The following is a 19,725-nucleotide window of genomic DNA, read 5'->3' as shown; positions in this document are numbered from 1 at the left end:
GATTAAGTGATCTGCCCCCCTTGGCCTCCCAAAGTGCTGGAATTACAGGCATGAGCCACTGCACCCAGCCAGTTTTTAAGTTTCTTTATTTAATAGTATAAACTGGTTTGCCTTTGTGTCCCTCAAGAAATAACTGAGAAATTATGTTTAAAAACATATTTCAAGGCCCCACACCAGAAATCTCTGTTTCAAGTCATTGCCATATGTCAGATCATAGTTAATTGCTTAAGGGTTGAATCTGACACCTAACTTAAAGTAGTAACTGCAATGTCAAAGGATGGAAATGGGAAGAGGGAGAGTCTTGCCTACTTCCTCCTCCGAATCCCCAAACCCCAATCCCAACCAGAGCTTTATGGAGATAAAGAGTATTACAAGCTCTCTAGAGACAAACAGATGTGAGATGCACCCCCTTACTACAGAAACTAAAGAAAAGGCTGTCTGAGCAGCAGAGCACTGAGAGTAGAGCCATGGCTCTAAACTTTAATCAATAATATCACAGCAACCAGGCAGGCCACACTCCCATCAGGAACAATGGCTACCACAGCAGTGATTCTCAATCTTGGGAAGGTAAGGTGTGCACAAGCATAGTTCGATAAACTCCACATCACAATTTCAGAAATTTATGCTGCTTTTCTCTGCCTCCACAGAGAGAGGTATAACCTGGTTCTCCAAAACCAGGAATGAGATGGTCCCAACCAGATTCCCCTTAAGAAATAGGAGAAAATAAGATCAATACTCACCCAATCAATTGCATAGCATTTTACTCACTTCAGCCCTGTTTTATAGTTCTCTCTACAACTGAAACTTGCCCTCTCCCTTCAAAGCACCTCTAAATCTCATCTCACCACTATCTGGCCTACAGACACTGCTAATGCTACAGCCTCCCAGTCCCTCTTCTGCCTCTTCCCATCCTGCACTGAGAAGGAAGCCAGGTTCACCTCCAGTCAGCTCACCTTTGTAAAATACCTTCCCTCCCTGTAGCATCTTTTCCCTCTTGAACCTCTCCATGCCTCAGTTGATCCTTGTCCAGCTCAAGGCACCCTATGCTGCTCTGAGTTTGAGCATCTTGGGAGGCCCCACTTTCTAAACCTCTGGGAGCCTTCCCCTTGCTACTTCTTTCCTGTCTACTGAGTACTTTTCTTAGTTTTAGGAATTCATTGTTGTTTTCTCTCCTACAGAATGCAAAACGGATGGGCTGTGTCCTCATGGGGCCCTCATGTACATACTCTACCTTCCAGATGTAGTAAGTAATACTACTGTGAACTGAAGTCAGGACATGATATTGCAACTTAAAGAAACAACAGTCTAGTCAAGGCAACGCCATCAGAGGTGTTGAGGTCTAGTATTTTGCCATCTCTCCACAACTATCATTCTCTTATCCAGGTAACTTCCCTTGCTCAGCATGGAGTGAATGTCTGTAGCCGTCCAGGCTCAGTCATTAATGTCTGACCTTGAGAGAAAACATGGTATGGGTAAAAAGTCAGAGTTTTGAGCAAAAGCAGGAAAGATAGTGAAATTGGATAATTTGAGGAGTTTAATAAATAAAATATTCACAAAAGTATGGGTAGAAGGCTGGGAAACACAAAGGAAAGTGCAGCACCCCAGGGTATTAGTAGAGTTCTGTTCTATCCTGTAGGTCTGTGAAAGTGGGGAAAATAACAATATATTTTGTTCATGGGGTTATTTGAGGATTATATAAATGAGATGTTAAAGTCCTCTGTACAGTGCCCTTACTATCTCAGAACAAAGCTCTCAATATATTCTAGAACGAATATATTTTTCTGGCTCTGGAAAAATTACCCTCATCTCTTTCATTCATTTTACACAATGTAATTATCACCAAAATATACTGTGTTCTGCTAATTACACCTCCCTAATCAAAATCCTGCTCAAGTTCCTTTTTTGTACCTGTTCAATCTGACCCTGAATCAAGAATCACCCTTCATCTGCACAGAGAAAACTTTGCAGAGGATCACTTGCAATGGATTTTGGAGGGTAAACATTAGACCTCTGAAAATTCTGTTGCGAAGTTTGCTTTTGTCACCTCACACCCACCATTACAATCAATCTCAGATGCTCAGGCTCACTGAGCACTTTTTCAGCTTCTCTTCCATACCAAAATGCAGACAGATCCAGAATCTTACTCTTCCTTGCATTTGTTCCCAATTGTCATCTAACCTGATCACTTACTATATTGCTATAGAGTATGCTCAAAAGGAAAGGAGGATTGGAAAAACTGATTTACCATTTATGAAGACCTTCTACATGCAAAGAAGCATTTTAGCTGTTTCAGAGTAGAGAGAATTAAGTAAAACACAGCCCCTGCCCACCCAAATAGGGAAGATGACAAGGACTCTCCGGACCAATACAAGGCAGTGAGATCAATGCCACCAGGGAAATAGAAACAGGAAATTACAGAGGGCAGGGATCAGTGGCACCCACCTGTAATCCCAGAGCTTTGGGAGGTCGAAGCAGGGGGATCCCTTGAGCCCAGGAGTTTGAGACTAGCCTAGGCAACATAGTGAGACCCTGCTCTACAGAAAATTTAAAAATAAAAAAATTAGCCAGGTATAGTCATGCATGCCCAGCAATGTGGCAGGCCAATATGGGAGGATCGCTTGAACTGAGGGGGTCAAGGCTCCAGTGATCCAGGATCACACCACTTCACGCCAGCCTGGGTGTCAGAGTGAGACCCTATGAAAGAGAAAGAGAGAGAAAGAGAAGGAGAGGAAGGAAGGGAGGAAGGGAGGAAGGAAGGAAGGAAGGAAGGAAGGAAGGAAGGAAGGAAGGAAGGAAGGAAGGAAGGAAGGAAGGAAGGAAGGAAGGAAGGAAGGAAGGAAGGAAGAGGAAGGAAGGAAGGAAGGAAGGAAAAAGAAAGAGGAAGGGAGAGAGAGAAAAGGGAAAAGAAAAGAGAAGCTGTAGAGTGCACAGAAGGGAAGAGTCACCTCTGTTTGAGGGGACTAAGCTTCAATGGGGGAAAGAAACCTCATGAAGGAGATGCAATTGTTTGCATGTTGAAGAATGGGTAAAATTTTAATGGGTAGAGAGATGAGGAGATGAGCTTTCTAGCCAGGCAGAGGGAGAAGTACGTGTAAAAGCAAACAAGCAGGGAAATGAAGAACTCTGTATTAACCAGAATTCAGAAAATATATAGGAGAATAATAGAGATAAGACTAGCAAAATTAAGTAGGACCATATTTGGAAGTTCGTGGGAGGCAAGTTCAGGTGAAGGGAGTTGCGTTTAACAAGATTCGCGTCAGAAATCACTAAGGTTTTAAGCTCGGGAATGCCAAGAGGAGCAGCCCAACTTTCAGAAGAATGATTGACCAGTGTATAGGAAAGACACAGGCAGAGACTGATGACAGGAAAGTCAGCAGAGAAGGAGGGCCTCGATTAGCAAGAAGGAAGTGGACATGGAAAGGGAGAATAACTGCAAAGATATTTGAAGGTAGAATCAATCAATAGTATGATGCTGGGGTGAGAGATGGAAAGTAGTCAAAGAAGCCTTTACAATCTCAAAACACTAAAATAAATGAAAAAATCTCAAAACACTAAAATAAATGAAAAGCAGTTTGGAGGAACAGAAATGAAAGAGAATGCTGACTGTGAACATTATAGTTTGAGATGCAAGCAGGAAGCTCACTAAAACCTTTTGATGGAGCACTGAAGAAGGAAGGGGATGTTGTTTTCCTTCCTTCGTTAAATACATATTAAGCACCTACATACGAGCCTAGCTGACTGGAGACACCAAGGTGAACAAGCCAGGCATGACCCTGCTTTCAGGGAGCTTACAGTCTAGTGGAAGAAACGGATATTAAATAGATACTCACCCAAATAGTGACCTGGTCTTAGGTACCATGGAAAATTTTCCTGATAGATAAAGAGATACGTAATCTAGGAGCTGAAGAACGAGTAAGAATCAGTCTGGAAAAGAGGCAGACGAACATCATTCCTGGCATTTGTCAAGGCCCTGATTGGGAATGAAGATTGGTAAGTTTAAGTAACTATGAAATGGTCCAGGTGTTGAGCAAGGGAAGAAAAGCTCTCAAATCCCCAGCTGATGTCTCAAAGGCAGTTCATTGCAGAGCTGGGAAGAAGGCAATGCATGGCAAAGTGTAGATGGCATCTTTTTGGCTTTACAACGATGGTGGCTGTGGTGGTCCATCCTTTTTCTGAGTCCGACTTCCCTAGTATCGCAGCCCAGATATCACGACAACTCACTTTAGAATAAATCAAAATAACCCAGTCGCATATTCACAAAATTGCCTAGAGGGTGCTTAGAACACAGCATATGCTCAATAAGTGTTTTTAAACTCAGTTTTATGAGAAAGACTCCTATATACATGAGAAATCTGCTTTAATGACCTGATTTCATTCTTACCATTCATACATACATGCTGAAACAGGTTAAAGAGGATCTTATTTGTGCTACTAAAGTTAATCCTGATAATGTTTTTTTTTTTTTTTTTTCAACCTCTCGACACAGCCTTGACACGGAATTGAGCTACCCCATGATCTCAGCTGGAAGTTTTGGATTGTCATGTGACTATAAAGAAACCTTAACCAGGCTGATGTCTCCAGCTAGAAAATTGACATACTTCTTGGTTAACTTTTGGAAAACCAATGATCTACCCTTCAAAACTTATTCCTGGAGCACTTCGTATGTTTACAAGAATGGTACGGAGTCCGAGGACTGTTTCTGGTAAGCAGGATCATTAAATTTCATTAGCACTTGCCATGGAAAGAAGCCACAGGATCATGGAGGCCACCTAGTTATTATCAGATACACCTTCCACTGGTAACAGCATTGGGTATAGACACCAGTTCACTTTCTCACACATAAATAAAACCAAAGGGGATCAAGTAAATATAGAGTTGTAAAAATAATCAGTACAGTTTGCATCTGCAACACTCTTTACTGTTTTGAAAGTACATTCACATCAGTTTTATTGATTTCCTACAGTACGTTATCTGAAGAAAATAAAACAAGTATTAGAATCCCTATTTTACAGATAAGGAAAATGAAAGCCAGGAGTTAATGTTTTCACACTCCTGTGTAAGAAGCAATACCAGAGAACATGCGTCTTGCCTATTCCTACGATTAATTAGAAAAAGATGATCTCACACTTCTTCAGAGGAACAAGAGGTGGGGGAGAAACAGGAATAATGGGTATTGTATTAATAACAGTTTGTTTTCATACTGCTATGAAGAACTGCTCGAGACTGGGTAACTGATGAAGGAAAAAAGGTTAATTGACTCACAGTTCAGCATGGCTGGGGAAGCCTCAGGAAACTTACAATCACGACAGAAGGCGAAGGACAAGCAAGGCACTTTCTTCAAAAGGCAGCAGGAAGGACAAAGGCTAAGTGAAGAGGGAAGAGCCCCTTATAAAACCATCAGAACTCAGGAGAACTTACTCACTATCACGAGAACAGCATGGGGCAAACCACCCTCATGGTTCAATTACCTCCACCTGGTCTCTCCCTTGACACGTGAGGATAATTGAGATTATGGGGATAACAATTCAAGATGAGATTTAGGTGGGGCCACAACGCCTAACTATATCAGGTATCATTACTAAAATAAAATGGAAAGATTCATTCAACTCCAACAAAGGTGGCAGAGGAAATCTTCTGGCTGGTTTGCTGCCTGTACTTCTCGGATGCTGCTTAATTCTGTAGTCTCTCTCCACCTAAGTATGCAAAAGACTAAGGTGCGATACCACCAGGGGTGCGCATCTAGGGACCTACAGGAATCAACCCACAGTATCTAATGTGAGGTTTAAACAGGAGCAGACATTATTCCTATCAACTTTGAGTTTTTGTACAGTAGATTCAAGGGTTTCAACTTATCTATGATAATGGGACTAGTTGATAAAGCAGAGTAGAACCCTCTTCCTGCAAGCAGCTGGAAGCCATCACAAAGGACTCACCAAATGTCTATTATTACATGTATACATGAAGATCCCTAAAAGCTCCCCCATCCTTTCACTAATTTAGAGCTTCACAATCTAAACTAGTGGTATCATGGTATGTGCTGTCTATTGTGTTAATAGCAGAAATGAATTTTAGATGAACAAATCTCAGGATAGATCTGCAAAAAAGAAGTGAAAGGCATGAAAGGCCATGAGGGAACTAAGCTGTTTTCTTAGTTTCTCTTTTTCCTATTCCAGGTACCTCAATGCTCTGGAGGCTAGTGTTTCCTATTTCTCCCACGAACTCAGTTTTAAGTCGGTGTTAAGACAAGATAAAGAGTTTCAGGATATCTTAATGGACCACAACAGGAAAAGCAATGGTAAGAAGACATGAAGATATTTTTTTTTTTTTTTTGCTAACTTCTTCTTTATGACTACCACCTCCTTTTAAGTCATTTCAACAAATCCTCCACTGCAGAGCTATCATCATTACTCCTACATATTTTGTATATTTTGGGAGATCTATAATTGCGTGCAACTTCATTATATTGTTCCTTTCATTGACTAAAATCCTTATCCTCTGAGAGAAAATCCATAAGTATTACTGAGTAATTATATTAACATAATAATGATAATGCTAAAATCCAGCTTTTATAAACTCAAATGATATTATGACCCACTCTCAGCAAACTCTTCTTTAAAATTCACCTCAATCCAACATATTATCGGATTTGTGACTAATCTTCAACATTCTGAGCCCCAGTCCTCCTGGTGACCAAGAGGATGAATTTATTGATTATGTAGCTTCATGCAAAATTATAAGGTGAGCAAAGATTATCTCACTTTCCTAATCTTTCTGTATCTTACCTGCCCAGTGATCTACCAGCTAGAGACCAAGTATGAAAGCCTAATTGGATAAAATTTATCCACAGATAAAAGACCACACACTGGGTACAGTGTACACTGCTTGGGAGATGGATGCACCAAAATTTTAGAAATCACCACTAAAGAACTTATTCATGTAACCAAACACCGCCTGTTCACTCAAAAACCTATTCAAATAAAAAAAAAAACCCTCATCCTCACTGAGATATTAGGGGATTTGTTGCACTTTCCACAGAATTCTGTTTACAAACAAGAATGTATCAGGGGCAAAGGAATCAATTGTGAGAATTTTCTACAAGGGAAGATACTTGCTTGGTGGGTTCCCTGATATTCAAGTTATCATTTATTGCCATTATCAAGCATTTGTTATATTAATGACCTACCAGTTGCAAAAACATTAACCAAGATATGGTGGGAAAGAAATATGTGAGTATTTATGTCTCTAAAGACTTTACAATTCAACAGGGCAGCATAATGGCACAGCATCTAAAAAGATCTAATGAAGTCTCCCCCAACTCCTCTCACTCATAGAACTGTGCATTCAGGATAGCTGGCAGAAATTAGTGGTAGACTTCAGATTGGACTCTGGCATTGGAGTTACTAAGATGAAGTTTTGAGTTAAGAGGCTACAGATAAAGCCCAAGTTTCGGCCGGGCGCGGTGGCTCAAGCCTGTAATCCCAGCACTTTGGGAGGCCGAGACGGGCGGATCACGAGGTCAGGAGATCGAGACCATCCTGGTCTACATGGTGAAACCCCGTCTCTACTAAAAATACAAAAAAAAAGCTAGCCGGGCGAGATGGCGGGCGCCTGTAGTCCCAGCTACTCGGGAAGCTGAGGCAGGAGAATGGCGTAAACCCGGGAGGCGGAGCTTGTAGTGAGCCGAGATCACGCCACTGCACTCCAGCCTGGGCGACAGAGCGAGACTCTGTCTCAAAAAAAAAAAAAGCCCAAGTTGCTTAGGGAGACTTTATAAATTCTTCTCCATTCTCACTTTTATATCTTTTTCAACCACTTTTACAAATGGTGAGGTATACTTCACTTATCTATGCCAACATATTCTGTAATTACTCCAGCCTGGCATAATGGAATAAGAACTGAACTTGACTGTCACAGCTATCTTTGTCATCTACTAGTTCTTTGACCCTTTGGCATCTTTGCTTCAGCCTCCTTAAATCTATAAAATTAAAAGAATGATGGACTAGGTGATTTTTTAAAAAAGATCCCATTCAGCTCTATTCTGACTCTATAATTATGAATTAAAAATAAAAAAGAAAGGAGGAATTTAAGAAATTGGAGTTTATCTTTAAAAAAATTTACATTAACCTACTGGGTTCATATTCAGACAACTGGTTCCCTCTCTGTTTGTCTGTAGACTGTCATATATTTATCTCCTTGTCTTACCTTCTCCTCCAGTGATTATTATGTGTGGTGGTCCAGAGTTCCTCTACAAGTTGAAGGGTGACCAAGCAGTGGCTGAAGACATTGTCATTATTCTAGTGGATCTTTTCAAGTAGGTATAATATTTCGAAAAACCCTCCTCCTTTCAAAAAGGAAGTATTCCAAGGATTTCCAAAAGGCACATTCTCTTTTCTCTTGCTTTGCACAACCCCTCATGGGGTTAAGTATGATGATAATATTTGAACTCCATCACACCCTCATTCTTATTTACCTAATTGTGGCTTTAGCAGAGATGCATTCCTTTGACACCTTCATCCTTTGTAAACATATAAGGTTTACTATAGCCCCATTAAACCCACATGTCCATTTGTGACTGAGGCCTGCTCAGTCAACATAGAATCCTGGCTGGGTATGGTCGCTCACACCTGTAATCCCAGCACTTTGGGAGACCCAGGCAGGAGGATCGCTTGAGTCCAGGAGTTTCAGACCAGCCTGAGCAACACAGTGAGACTCCATCTCTATTTAAAAAAAAAAAAAAAGAAGAAGAAGAAGAAAGAAAAACATACGACCCTGAACTGATCTCTAGCCAGATTTTAAAGTCTTTGTCCAGGAAATAATAATCAACTAAAGACTCAATAATATTGTTCCTGGTAATGCCAGCCCCATTTTTTTCCTTCAGTTGCTAATGGCCTTTGGTCCTAGATTACTTTTCCTTCAGCCACCTCTGATAAGCTTGAAGTTTCAGTTATATGAGTCTGATATACACAATTATTCCTCACCCTCTGTGGTGTAGTCACTAGGTGGTGCTCTTCTCCTCCACATTTCTCTGGGCCAAGGAGAAAAAAGGCTGGAGAGTAGAAAGCGCCTTTGATCACATCCCATCTTTTTTTTAATCGCTAATTATCTGATATGGTTGGAGACCCCACTGACAAGCTGTGCCAAGGTAATATTTGAATCAAGTTAGGCTTGAAGAAAGTGTCACTGCCATACCGATGCCCCTTGTCTCCAGAAGCCAGATCACATGACTTCAGTTATCTGACTGGACCATTAATCATTACCTGTCTGTATTCAGACAAGAGGCTGTTACTGTCTACATCTTTCCCGTATTTGCCTGATCTTTTCACCCACACTAACAATACTTCTCACAGCATGAATGGAAATGAAGTATAGGAACTGCAGGCTTGTTTGATGGCTAGACGTTCATGAAAGTAATTTAATTAACCAACTAGACTCTTAACTACAGGAGTACAGGGAAGAGGGCAGAGTTACCAATATTTCACTCCAAGAACCTCATTGATTTCAATAGCTGCTTTGCCCCGGAAGGAGCCCTTAGTGTAGCCAGGTTGGTGTAATTTTACTTTCAGAAATCCTCAATAAACCACCAAAGTGCTGGCATTCCTCTGTCACTATTCCCAAAGGACACCTGGCTATGTTTTGGAAAGCTCATGAGACTAAATTAGACATAATATGTTCACATTCTAATTCTGACACTTTCGGTTGTTTTGACTCTTGGATTTTTGTTAGCATTTTGAGATTAAATCTTCTCATTTGTAAAATGAGAATTAAAATGTCTTCTTCATAGGGGTGCTTCTAGGATTAATGTGATAATAGGAGTAAAATATCCAATACAGTTCTTAACACATAGTAGATGTGTTCCAATATTAAATATGCTGGGCACAGTGGTGCATGCCTGTTATCCCAGCTGCTTGGGAAGCTGAGGCGGCAGGATGGATAGCTTGAATCTAGGAGTTCAGGACCAGCCTAGGTAACGTAGCAAGACCTTGTCTCCTAAAAAAAATGTTTTTAAATGAAAACATTAAATAATGGTCAGCCTAATTACAGCAGTTCAAACATATCAGATTCTTTTCAAACCTCAAAATAATAGGAAGCTTAGAAACCATAGCATTTGAGGCCGGGCGTGGTGGCTCACACCTGTAATCCCAGCACTTTAGGAGAGGCAGGCAGTTCACCTGAGGTCAGGAGTTTAAGACCAGCCTGACCAACATGCTGAAAACCCGTCTCTTCTAAAAATACAAAAAAAATAGCCAGGTGTGGTGGTGGGTGCCTGTAATCCCAGCTACTCGGGAGGCTGAGGCAGGAGAATCGCTTTAACCTGGGAGGCGGAGGTTGCAGTGAGCCGAGATCATGCCATTACACTCCAGCCTGGGCAATGAGAGCGAAACTCCGTCTAAAAATAAAATAAAATAAAAAGTAAAAGTAAAAATAAACCATAGCATTTGCACAGCAATCTTAGACAGTACTGAGAGTCTACAATGTGCCAGGCATTGTCTAGGAGTTGAGGGTACAAGAATCAATAAGCTAATGTTTCATATATCAAAAAGCTTACCGTGTTAGAGGAGAGGTTTAGTCTTTTTATGCTTATGTTTCACCATCTAAAACATAAGTTTAGTGATAAAATTTCTCTCTGCCATGTCTCAATATCTCTAAATTGTTAAAAGCACTTAAGGAAAAGAAAGTTTCTACCTATAAACCAAGCCTTAAAAGCAAGCATGAGCTCACATGTCCACAGCCCATCAAAATCTCAAAGAAATCAAGAAATATCTGTATTCTCGTTTTCTTTTCCTTCATGTATGTTAACCACAATTGCTTAAATTCTCTTATTTAACCTAGCAAGCACAGAAGAAAACAATTCTATCTGGGGAAAGTAGAAAGTTTTGCAGATTAATGAAAAAAAATGTTTTAAACTATTTTCAAGGATGATGATATAGTTTGTGTGAACTGTAGAAGATACATCTCTATTTTTCCTAATTTTCATGAGGAACCTGTGCTTTTTATTACAGTGACCTGTACTTTGAGGACAATGTCACAGCCCCTGACTATATGAAAAATGTCCTTGTTCTGACGCTGTCTTCTGGGAATTCCCTCCTAAATAGCTCTTTCTCCAGGAATCTATCCCCAGTAAGCTATTATTTTATGTTATAGTATAAATTATATATTATTATTTTCTTTGTCAAGGGTAAGATACTTTTTCTCCATTTAGGACCCAAATTCTAAAATGAGCAATTATTTTTACTTGCTCCAGTTCACTCAACAAATGTTAACTGAAACCAACTACATGTACAGCATTTTGAAACAGCAGGGTCCCTATCAAAACTCTTAACTGTAGGTCACTCTGCTAGACTATAGAACAGTCCAGCAGTGGACACATGTGCAACACTGGCATGGAAGTAACAATACGGAAAGACAGGAAGAAGCCCTGCTAATGAGAGTCAATCTTATACTTATAAGAGGCAGACATTAAACAATGTAAAATAAAGCAAGGGTTACGGGAAAGTTCCCTACGTCCTAAAGCAAAATTTTCCTGTCACTGATATTAAAATCCTCCCATCAGAAATGTGTATTCGTAGGTTAAGACTTTGTCTTCCATTATAATTAAGTTGACCATTGTCCAAATTTGCCCAGGAGAGTTTTGGTGTATTCCTGTTACCCCACTATGCCATCTGGTTTAGCATTTGTGCAGAAAAAAGAGCCTCCATTTGGACACTAAATCATGGCCACCTTATTATAATGCAGGGCTCCTGATTCTAATAGTATATTGGGCTTTGTCAGTCCCTGTACTTTCGTACGATTAAATCTATTAGATGCATTCTGCCCACAGAGACAAAGCTTTAAGAGCAGACTGGGATGGGAGGAGGAGGAACGGGCAATGATGATGACATTAAAACAACTTTGGGATGGCAAGTCAAGGGCCAGGCCCAAAAAGCTGCAAAGAAAGATGGATACCTCTGGGGTGTCACAGTTTTTCCCAGCTTGAAGTTCTAAGTCCCCCCATTTACGACCGTGGCAAAATTAGAGACTGCATCCTCTTTTGGAGCTGGGTCTTAACTGGATTCTTTTTACCTCATGAAATGATTTCAGCAAAAGAAACTGAAACCAATGAAAGAGTTTTATTTTTCCAGCAAATATAATTCTGAGTGTCATATCTGGATACCATTTGACCCTCTTCATGGTTCTAGCAAAAATACGATTCTTTGCAAATGGGCAGTTGAACATGCCCGAGGTAATGGAACCCACTTGGTCTCAGTTCAGCAAGGGCTTTTAATTCATCACTCAGCCCTGTGAAGGTCACCATTCTCCAGCTGCCGAGGCACAGCAGTTCTGACCCTCTCCATTATTTTTCCCAGGGCAGGCATTTGGGGCATGAAATAATACCCAATCAGAATTGTATTCAAAGCAAGTTCAGTGGTATCATCCAATCAAAACTGCTCATGTTCCATTCAGAATACTGAACTGCAGGGATTGTTTTTGGTTTCTGATTTTTGGGTTTCTCTTTTGCACTTTAATAAAAATCAACTACAAGCTAACATTATTTCTACATAAAATCTTATAAGAGTCATGAAAATGCTTCATGGTGCCTTTCCTGGTTGATTTGTATGTTTTTCATCATGGGAATGAAGTATAACTGCTTATAGTTACTTCCCTCATTTTATTGATACCAAGAGAAGACAGAACTGTGACATGGGATCATAAAGAACACTGACCCAAAGAAGAGGTTTTTTTCTTTCTTTCTCTGTTTCTTTTTGTTTTTTTTTTTTTTGTTGTTGTTGTTGTTTTTGAGATGGAGTCTCATTCTGTCACCCAGGCTGGAGTGCAGTGGGATCTCGACTCACTGCAACCTCCACCTCCCAGGTTCAAGTGATTCTCCTGCCTCAACCTCCTGAGTCCTGAGTAGCTGGAGTTATAGGCGTGTGCCACCACAGCCGGCTAATGTTTTTGTATTGTTATAGAGATGGGGTTTCTGCATGTTGGCCAGGCTGGTCTCGAACTCCTGACCTCAGGTGATCCACCCACCTTGGCCTCCCAAAGTGCTGGGTTTACAGACATGATCCGCCTCACCCGGCCTCCAAGGAAGAGTTTTCTAAAAGTCTCATTAAATAACATCCCTTCAATTCCCCTGATATCCCTTTAACTTTCCAGTTACCCTGCTGATCCCAACAACCTTTTGTTCTAGGCTCAAGACCAGATTCTTTTCTGAAGGACCCGTTTTAATATTTTCCTTTTTTTATTTAGACAAAACGAGACTTTGCTGTTGCCTATTTGAATGGAATCCTGCTCTTTGGACATATGCTGAAGATATTTCTTGAAAATGGAGAAAATATTACCACCCCCAAATTTGCTCATGCTTTCAGGAATCTCACTTTTGAAGGTACTGGTCTACAAAGAGCAAATAACCCCAAGGTGAAGAAATATGGGCTTTCTGAGTGGATTTGGGGCAACAAAGAGGGTTTAGCAATAGATGATTCCACAGCTAAATCTCTATAAACTCAACAGGATGCAAACATCATTGCATAAACTTTGAGGGTGCTATTATTGATAAGTGAACCCTAGTTTATGCTTCAGTCTTTTAGAATCTTTGGATATCACAGAAAGGGCAGGTAGCACAGGTTCTGTACTTATGAACCAAGCTCATCATAAGGCATTTTGAGCAGTGATGTCCTGACTATGCTTGGAGGCTAACAAAAGGATAAATATTTGCAGTTTGATTTGGGTCCTTCCATATCTCCTTTTCTATCCTTCAAGGATCTGGGACCCTGTGTTAAACCTTTAGCTATCAAAACTCCACAAAATAATACCCTCCAAAACAACATGAATCTCCTGAACTGCATGGATCAACGTTGCCCTTTCCTACAAGTCCCTAGTGAAACTCCCATCGTTCATTTCCCAGATCTCATCCTGAGACTATGAAGAAATTTTCCTCTAAATGTAATGTATACTAAGTCAAAGAAAAATTATAGTGGCCTTTTCTAACTTGCCTCAGAGTCTTACTCTATGAAACCTTTATTTTACTGCAGAGTAAGTGACTTTCTCTGTAGGCTTCAGAGGGCAGCAGATCCCCAGCATTAGGACTGAGGGCTGCACTAGTGGCTATGGTGTATGACAGAGGTGGGAAGAGATCACTTCTGCTTCGCTGAAGATGCAGCGAGGGAGACACAGTAATTTGTTGGTCATACCATGTGTCCCAGGTTCTACCAGGCACTTTATGTGAACTCTTAATTTCCTCACTTCGATGACCATGGTTGAGCATTTTAATGGATTAGCATGGGCTTAACATTTGGCTTAACATTTAGGAAACAAACAAATGTTTGTTCCTGCCACCTACCAGCTGTATGACCCTTAATATCTCTGACTAAATAAATTATTTCTCATCAATATAACAGAGATAATAATAGTTTCTATATCATGATATTCCAGGAGGAATAGTATGATAATGCATATAATCACTTAGCACAGAGCCTGGTATATTGTAAACAGGAAATAAATGTTCATTGTTACGTTGAACCATGTGAAGTTGCTAATTTGATCACTTTTTTTTTTTTTACCTAAATAGGTTTATCTTACATTGCTATTTCATAGATGACAAAACTGAAACTCAGAAAACTTAAGTAATGTTCTTCAATGTCTTCAGCAAACAAGTGATAGTAAAAAAATTTTGATCTTCCTACAATCTATGTTAAGATTGTGCAGTGACCCTATACACTATGCTAGGAGTTCAGAAAATATTCTTAGCAAAAATGTATCACTAATAATCGAGGGACTTATTGACTCATTACATTTAGTACCACCCTAAATGCAATGAAAAGGTTTTTTGTTTTTTCTAAATAAATGCATCTCCCATAAAAAATGCCCTCCAGAGATCTCTGGGCCAAGAAGCCAATCCAGGTGCCATCTGATTAGACTATTAATGTCGACAGTGTTTTCAGTAAATTTGAAACAGAGCTATTTGAACCCATTTTACACTCTCTGTCATGATCCAACTTATCTGTCAGGCAAAGGTCAACAATGGCCTCTAACATACTCTGATCTTGCCCTAGGGTATGACGGTCCAGTGACCTTGGATGACTGGGGGGATGTGGACAGTACGATGGTGCTTCTGTATACCTCTGTGGACACCAAGAAAGTATGTCTCACTGCTTATCAGAAAATGCAGGGTGCTGTGACTGGGTGAGGAGGGATAACTTGGAAGAGGAGCACTAGCAAAGGAATTAGAAAAATTATGTTTAGAATCTGAAGACAGTCCATTTCAACTTCACAATTACACCCCACTTAGGGTAGTATTCCTGAAGCATTTTGACCCATAAAACTTCTTACTCAGAATATCCACTTTATTTACTATTAATATATCTATACCTCTATATCTATATCCATATAGATAGGTAAAAATATCCACCCAGAATAAATTATATAATGTAACAACCAGACTATTGGTGAGATACCAATGAGAGGATCACAAGTCTTTCCTAATAATTTTTTACTCATTTTCACAACTAAAGATTTCAATGAAATATTCCCTGTTATCTCCATTTGAACTCTCAGGAAAATCATTAAATGGGTACATCTGAGCCCCAAATAAACAGCCCTATAATGCTATGCTTTTATTCATATTATATTCATTTTTTTTCCTCACCTGCATAGTAGGTTCTTTAAAGAAAAGAAGTGGTCTACTCTCCTCTCCATCTCTTCAGTGCATAGCTTCTTATCTGGCACACCACTGATGGCTGGTCAGCATTTAATCACAAAAAAACAAACTAACAAACAAAACACCTGTCTTCATGTCATCCAATGTTGTATTCATCCAAACTATAAAAGCTACTGTTCCAGCTAACCAAGTGGTCTGTAAAAAGGTTTATATAGGAGGTCAGGTCCTAACACAACATAAGATGTATTCATTTTTTTTTATTTTCCAATGTGAGTGTTATGACACTCTAAGTCATATACTAAATGTGTCTATCAACCCAGCTTTGTAAAAGATATCTGCAATGGAAAATGTGAAAAGCTAGAGAAAAGATGTACAGGTTGAGAAAACTAAACCAGAAATTTGCTAGCAGCATTCCATAAATGTAATTCGTAGTTTCTAGATCCTATATTGAACCTTTAATATAATGTTATGTTTAGCATACATTCCGTAAAAATACCTTAACATGAGATCCCACCAATACTTCAGTTACTAATAGCGATTACAAAGGTACATGCATTCCTCTCTGAGTTATTCGCATCTGGGATGGTGCCCATGACCTTCACACACAGAGGCAGGCAGAAACATGTGAGATCTAATGTCAGTCTCATAACTATACTTCTAAATGGAAAATGTTGTTCTGTGCATTTATTCTCTAAGGAATTTTCAGTTGAATTTTTCAATAATGTAATACCATCGGTTGTGCTATATAACATGTATATTTGGGGAAATGGGATCTTCTCAAAATGTAAGGTTAAAAGGATGATAATCTATATCCAGGATAGGTCTCAAGAGAGATTCAATATGCCACATCCTAATATAAAGGGAAAAGAGAGAAAGAAAGAGTAAAGTTATGAAAATATAACATTGGGTTGGGTGCAGTGGCTCACCCCTGTAATCCCAGCACTTCTGGAGGCCGAGGCAAGTGGATTACTTGAGGTCAGAAGTTCGAGACCAGCCTGGCCAACATGGTAAAACCCCGTCTCTACTAAAAATACAAAAATTAGCCAGGCATGGTGGTGCGTGCCTGTAATTCCAGCTACTTGGGAGGCTGAGACAGGAGAGTCACTTGAACCTGGGAGGCAGAGGTTGCAGTGAGCCAAGTTCACACTACTGCACTCCAGACTCGGTGACAAAGCAAGACTCTGTCTCAAAAAAAAAAAAAAAAATAGAAAAGAAAATATAACATTGTTGTCTAGAACATTTTGAGGGTACAGTGGTAAATTTAAAAGGATGGTCATTGATGTGGTTTGGCTATGTCCCAACCAAAATCTCAACTTGAGTTGTAGCTCCCAGAATTCCAATGTGTTGTGGCAGGGACCCAGGGAGGTAATTGAATCATGGGGGCCGGTCTTTCCCGTGCTATTCTCGTGATAGTGAATAAGTTCTCACGAGATCTGACAGGTTTATCAGGGGTTTCTGCTTTTGCTTCTTCCTCATTCTCTCTTGCTGCCACCATGTAAGAAGTGCCTTTCACCCTCCACCATGATTATGAGACCTCTCCAGTCTTGTGGAACTGTAAGTCAAATTAAACCTCCTTTTCTTCCCCAAAAACGAGAAAAAAAAATTTTTTTCCCAGAGGTTTCAAGGACTCACAGTTCCACATGGCTGGGGAGGCCCCACAATCAGGGTGGAAGGCGAAAGGCACATCTTACATAGTAGCAGGCAAGAGAGAATAAGAGCCAGTGAAAGGGGAAACCTCTTATAAAACCATCAGATCTCGTGAGACTTATTCACTACCACAAGAATAGCAGGGGAAAGACCTGTCCTGTGATTCAGTTACCTCCCCTGGGTCCCTCCCACAACACATGGGAATTCTGGGAGATACAATTCAAGCTGAGATTTTGGGGGGGAAACAGCCAAACCATATCAAGTCATCTTTCAGATCGCCCTTACAAAATTGACTCAATATATGCAGCAGTAATTTAAGAATATATTAATATTTCCATTGGCAAATTACTTGAAAATGAAATCCTTTATTTTAGAAACTAATTAATGTCATGTACATGAAAAGTATGTTAGAGCCAAGGAATAGAAGAGATTAGAAAATTAAGTAACTGATAGAAGTTAAGAAGTGTAGTTATTTCAGGGCCCCTTGACATGTATCAAAAATGACATAATGGATTTTAGCTCTGCTGTGTTTTCTTGAGAGCTTTTTTCAAAAGCAACTTAATATTGTAGAAAACACTACTAGTGTTTCATTTGTCATGTGACTCGGAGCTAGCCATTTAATATTTCTTGGCCTCTAGTTTAACATTTGAAAAATGAAAGACTTGAACTAGTTCACTAAAGGCCCACAGAATCTGTGCTGGACAGACAGGAGTTAATGGTGTAGTGTATGGGCATAAAGAAACAGGAAACTAATCGGTGCATCTGAACTTATATCTATGTTCATGCTGGGAACCAATAAACGATCCTAACTAGCTGGTTAACAGTTGCCTTTTTTCACTGAGAAGTGTTGTGTAAATCAAGTGTCATTGAGTAGAATCATTAATCTCACCAGAATTTGTTCTAAAATGATTTACTGTTCATCCTTTTCCTTTTTTGTGCCCTGACACAGTACAAGGTTCTTTTGACCTATGATACCCACGTAAATCAGACCTACCCTGTGGATATGAGCCCCACATTCACTTGGAAGAACTCTAAACTTCCTAATGATATTACAGGCCGCGGTAAGATATCCCTAATGAATTTTCTTTCCCTGACACTGTTTTCCTGGTAAGAAAAGTAAACTCTATTGTTTATGTAATTAGCCTGTGCTTTTTGCTGTGTTTTGTCTGCTATCCCAGTTTGATTTGCTGGGTTTGTAAATGTGGTCTTTACTTCCCTACACAATGAATGATATTATAGTTCTGATTCAACACTGATTTCTGGCCAGACGTGGTGGCTCATGCCTGTAATCCCAGCACTTTGGGAAGCCAAGGAGGGAAGACTGCTTAAGCCTAGAAGTTTGAGACCAGCCTGGGCAACATGGTGAAACCCTGTCTCCACCAAAAATACTAAAAGAAAAAAAATATTACCCAGGCATAGTGGTGTGCACCTGAGGTCCCAGCTACTTGGGAGGCTGAGGTGGGAGGACCACTTTGAGCCCAGGAAATCGAGGCTGCAATGAGCTATCTTCGTTCTACTGCACTCCAGCCTGGGCAACAGAGTGAGATCCTGTCTCAAAAAAAAAAAAAAAAAAAAAAGGAAAGAAAGAAAATATTCTTATTCTAATTTAGCTATACCTGTCTTTAAAATATGTCTTACCATTTGACATAAATTATTCCACAGAAAACTGGGTTTCACAACTGGCAAAAATGAGCACAGAGACATACATTCTTACTCCAGTTACATTTTACTGCAATAAGCTAAAAGGTTGTGTATTTCAGCAAGAAATACTTGACATATCAGGCTGAGGGGTGACCAGTGATCCTGGCCTTTATAGTCTCCCCTGTTCCCTCCCTGGACACATATTTGGGTTGCAGTGATAGTTACCCACCTAATTAAGATTAGGTCCTATCATGTCATGAATAGCCCTAACATGACTTGGCCAGCTTTCACCCATGCAAGCTGCACACTGACCATCCGCAGCAGGCAGGGCCAGTCAGGATCTCCCGGGCAACGAGGTCTCAGGAAAATCTGTCCATGACTGGCTTGGCCAGGGCCTGCCATAATGAGCAGTAATTCCGTGTGACTAGGAAAAAGTCTTTAGGAAAAAGTCTTAAATCTGGACAAATATTTAGTCCAAAGATTAAAAAAAAAAAAAAAAGAGTAGAAACATCATCAATAAAATTATTTAGAGCCAAGTGTGGTGGCTCACGCCTGTGATCCCAGCACTTTGGGAGGCCAAGGTGGGAGGATTGCTTGAGGCCAGAAGTTAAAGATAGCCTGGGCAACACAGTGAGATCCCATCTCTACAAAAATTTATAAATTAAAGCTGGGAGTGGTGGCTCATGCCTGTAATCCCAGCACTTTGGGAGGCTGAAGTGGGCAGATAACGAGGTCAGGAGTTCAAGACCAGCCTGACCAACACGGTGAAACTCTGTCTCTACTAAAAATACAAAAATTAG

General features: G+C 40.1%; 1 protein-coding gene across 1 annotated transcript in view; it reads left to right on the top strand.

The window, feature by feature from the left end:
- The window catches only part of GUCY2C (guanylate cyclase 2C), an 82,728-nt gene that overhangs the window by 8,941 nt on the left and 54,062 nt on the right, over window positions 1–19,725 (top strand). The window contains exons 3-10 of the mRNA XM_011954200.1: window positions 1,179–1,243; window positions 4,487–4,702; window positions 6,174–6,295; window positions 8,215–8,311; window positions 11,001–11,118; window positions 13,231–13,366; window positions 15,033–15,118; window positions 18,234–18,345. Of these exons, the coding sequence (XP_011809590.1) occupies window positions 1,179–1,243; window positions 4,487–4,702; window positions 6,174–6,295; window positions 8,215–8,311; window positions 11,001–11,118; window positions 13,231–13,366; window positions 15,033–15,118; window positions 18,234–18,345 (952 nt within the window). The remainder of the gene's footprint in view (window positions 1–1,178; window positions 1,244–4,486; window positions 4,703–6,173; window positions 6,296–8,214; window positions 8,312–11,000; window positions 11,119–13,230; window positions 13,367–15,032; window positions 15,119–18,233; window positions 18,346–19,725) is intronic.

This window comes from Colobus angolensis, unplaced genomic scaffold, assembly GCF_000951035.1.
Source record: "Colobus angolensis palliatus isolate OR3802 unplaced genomic scaffold, Cang.pa_1.0 Scaffold11, whole genome shotgun sequence".
Lineage (NCBI taxonomy): Eukaryota > Metazoa > Chordata > Mammalia > Primates > Cercopithecidae > Colobus > Colobus angolensis.
This window is presented reverse-complemented; position numbering and strand designations above follow the sequence as displayed.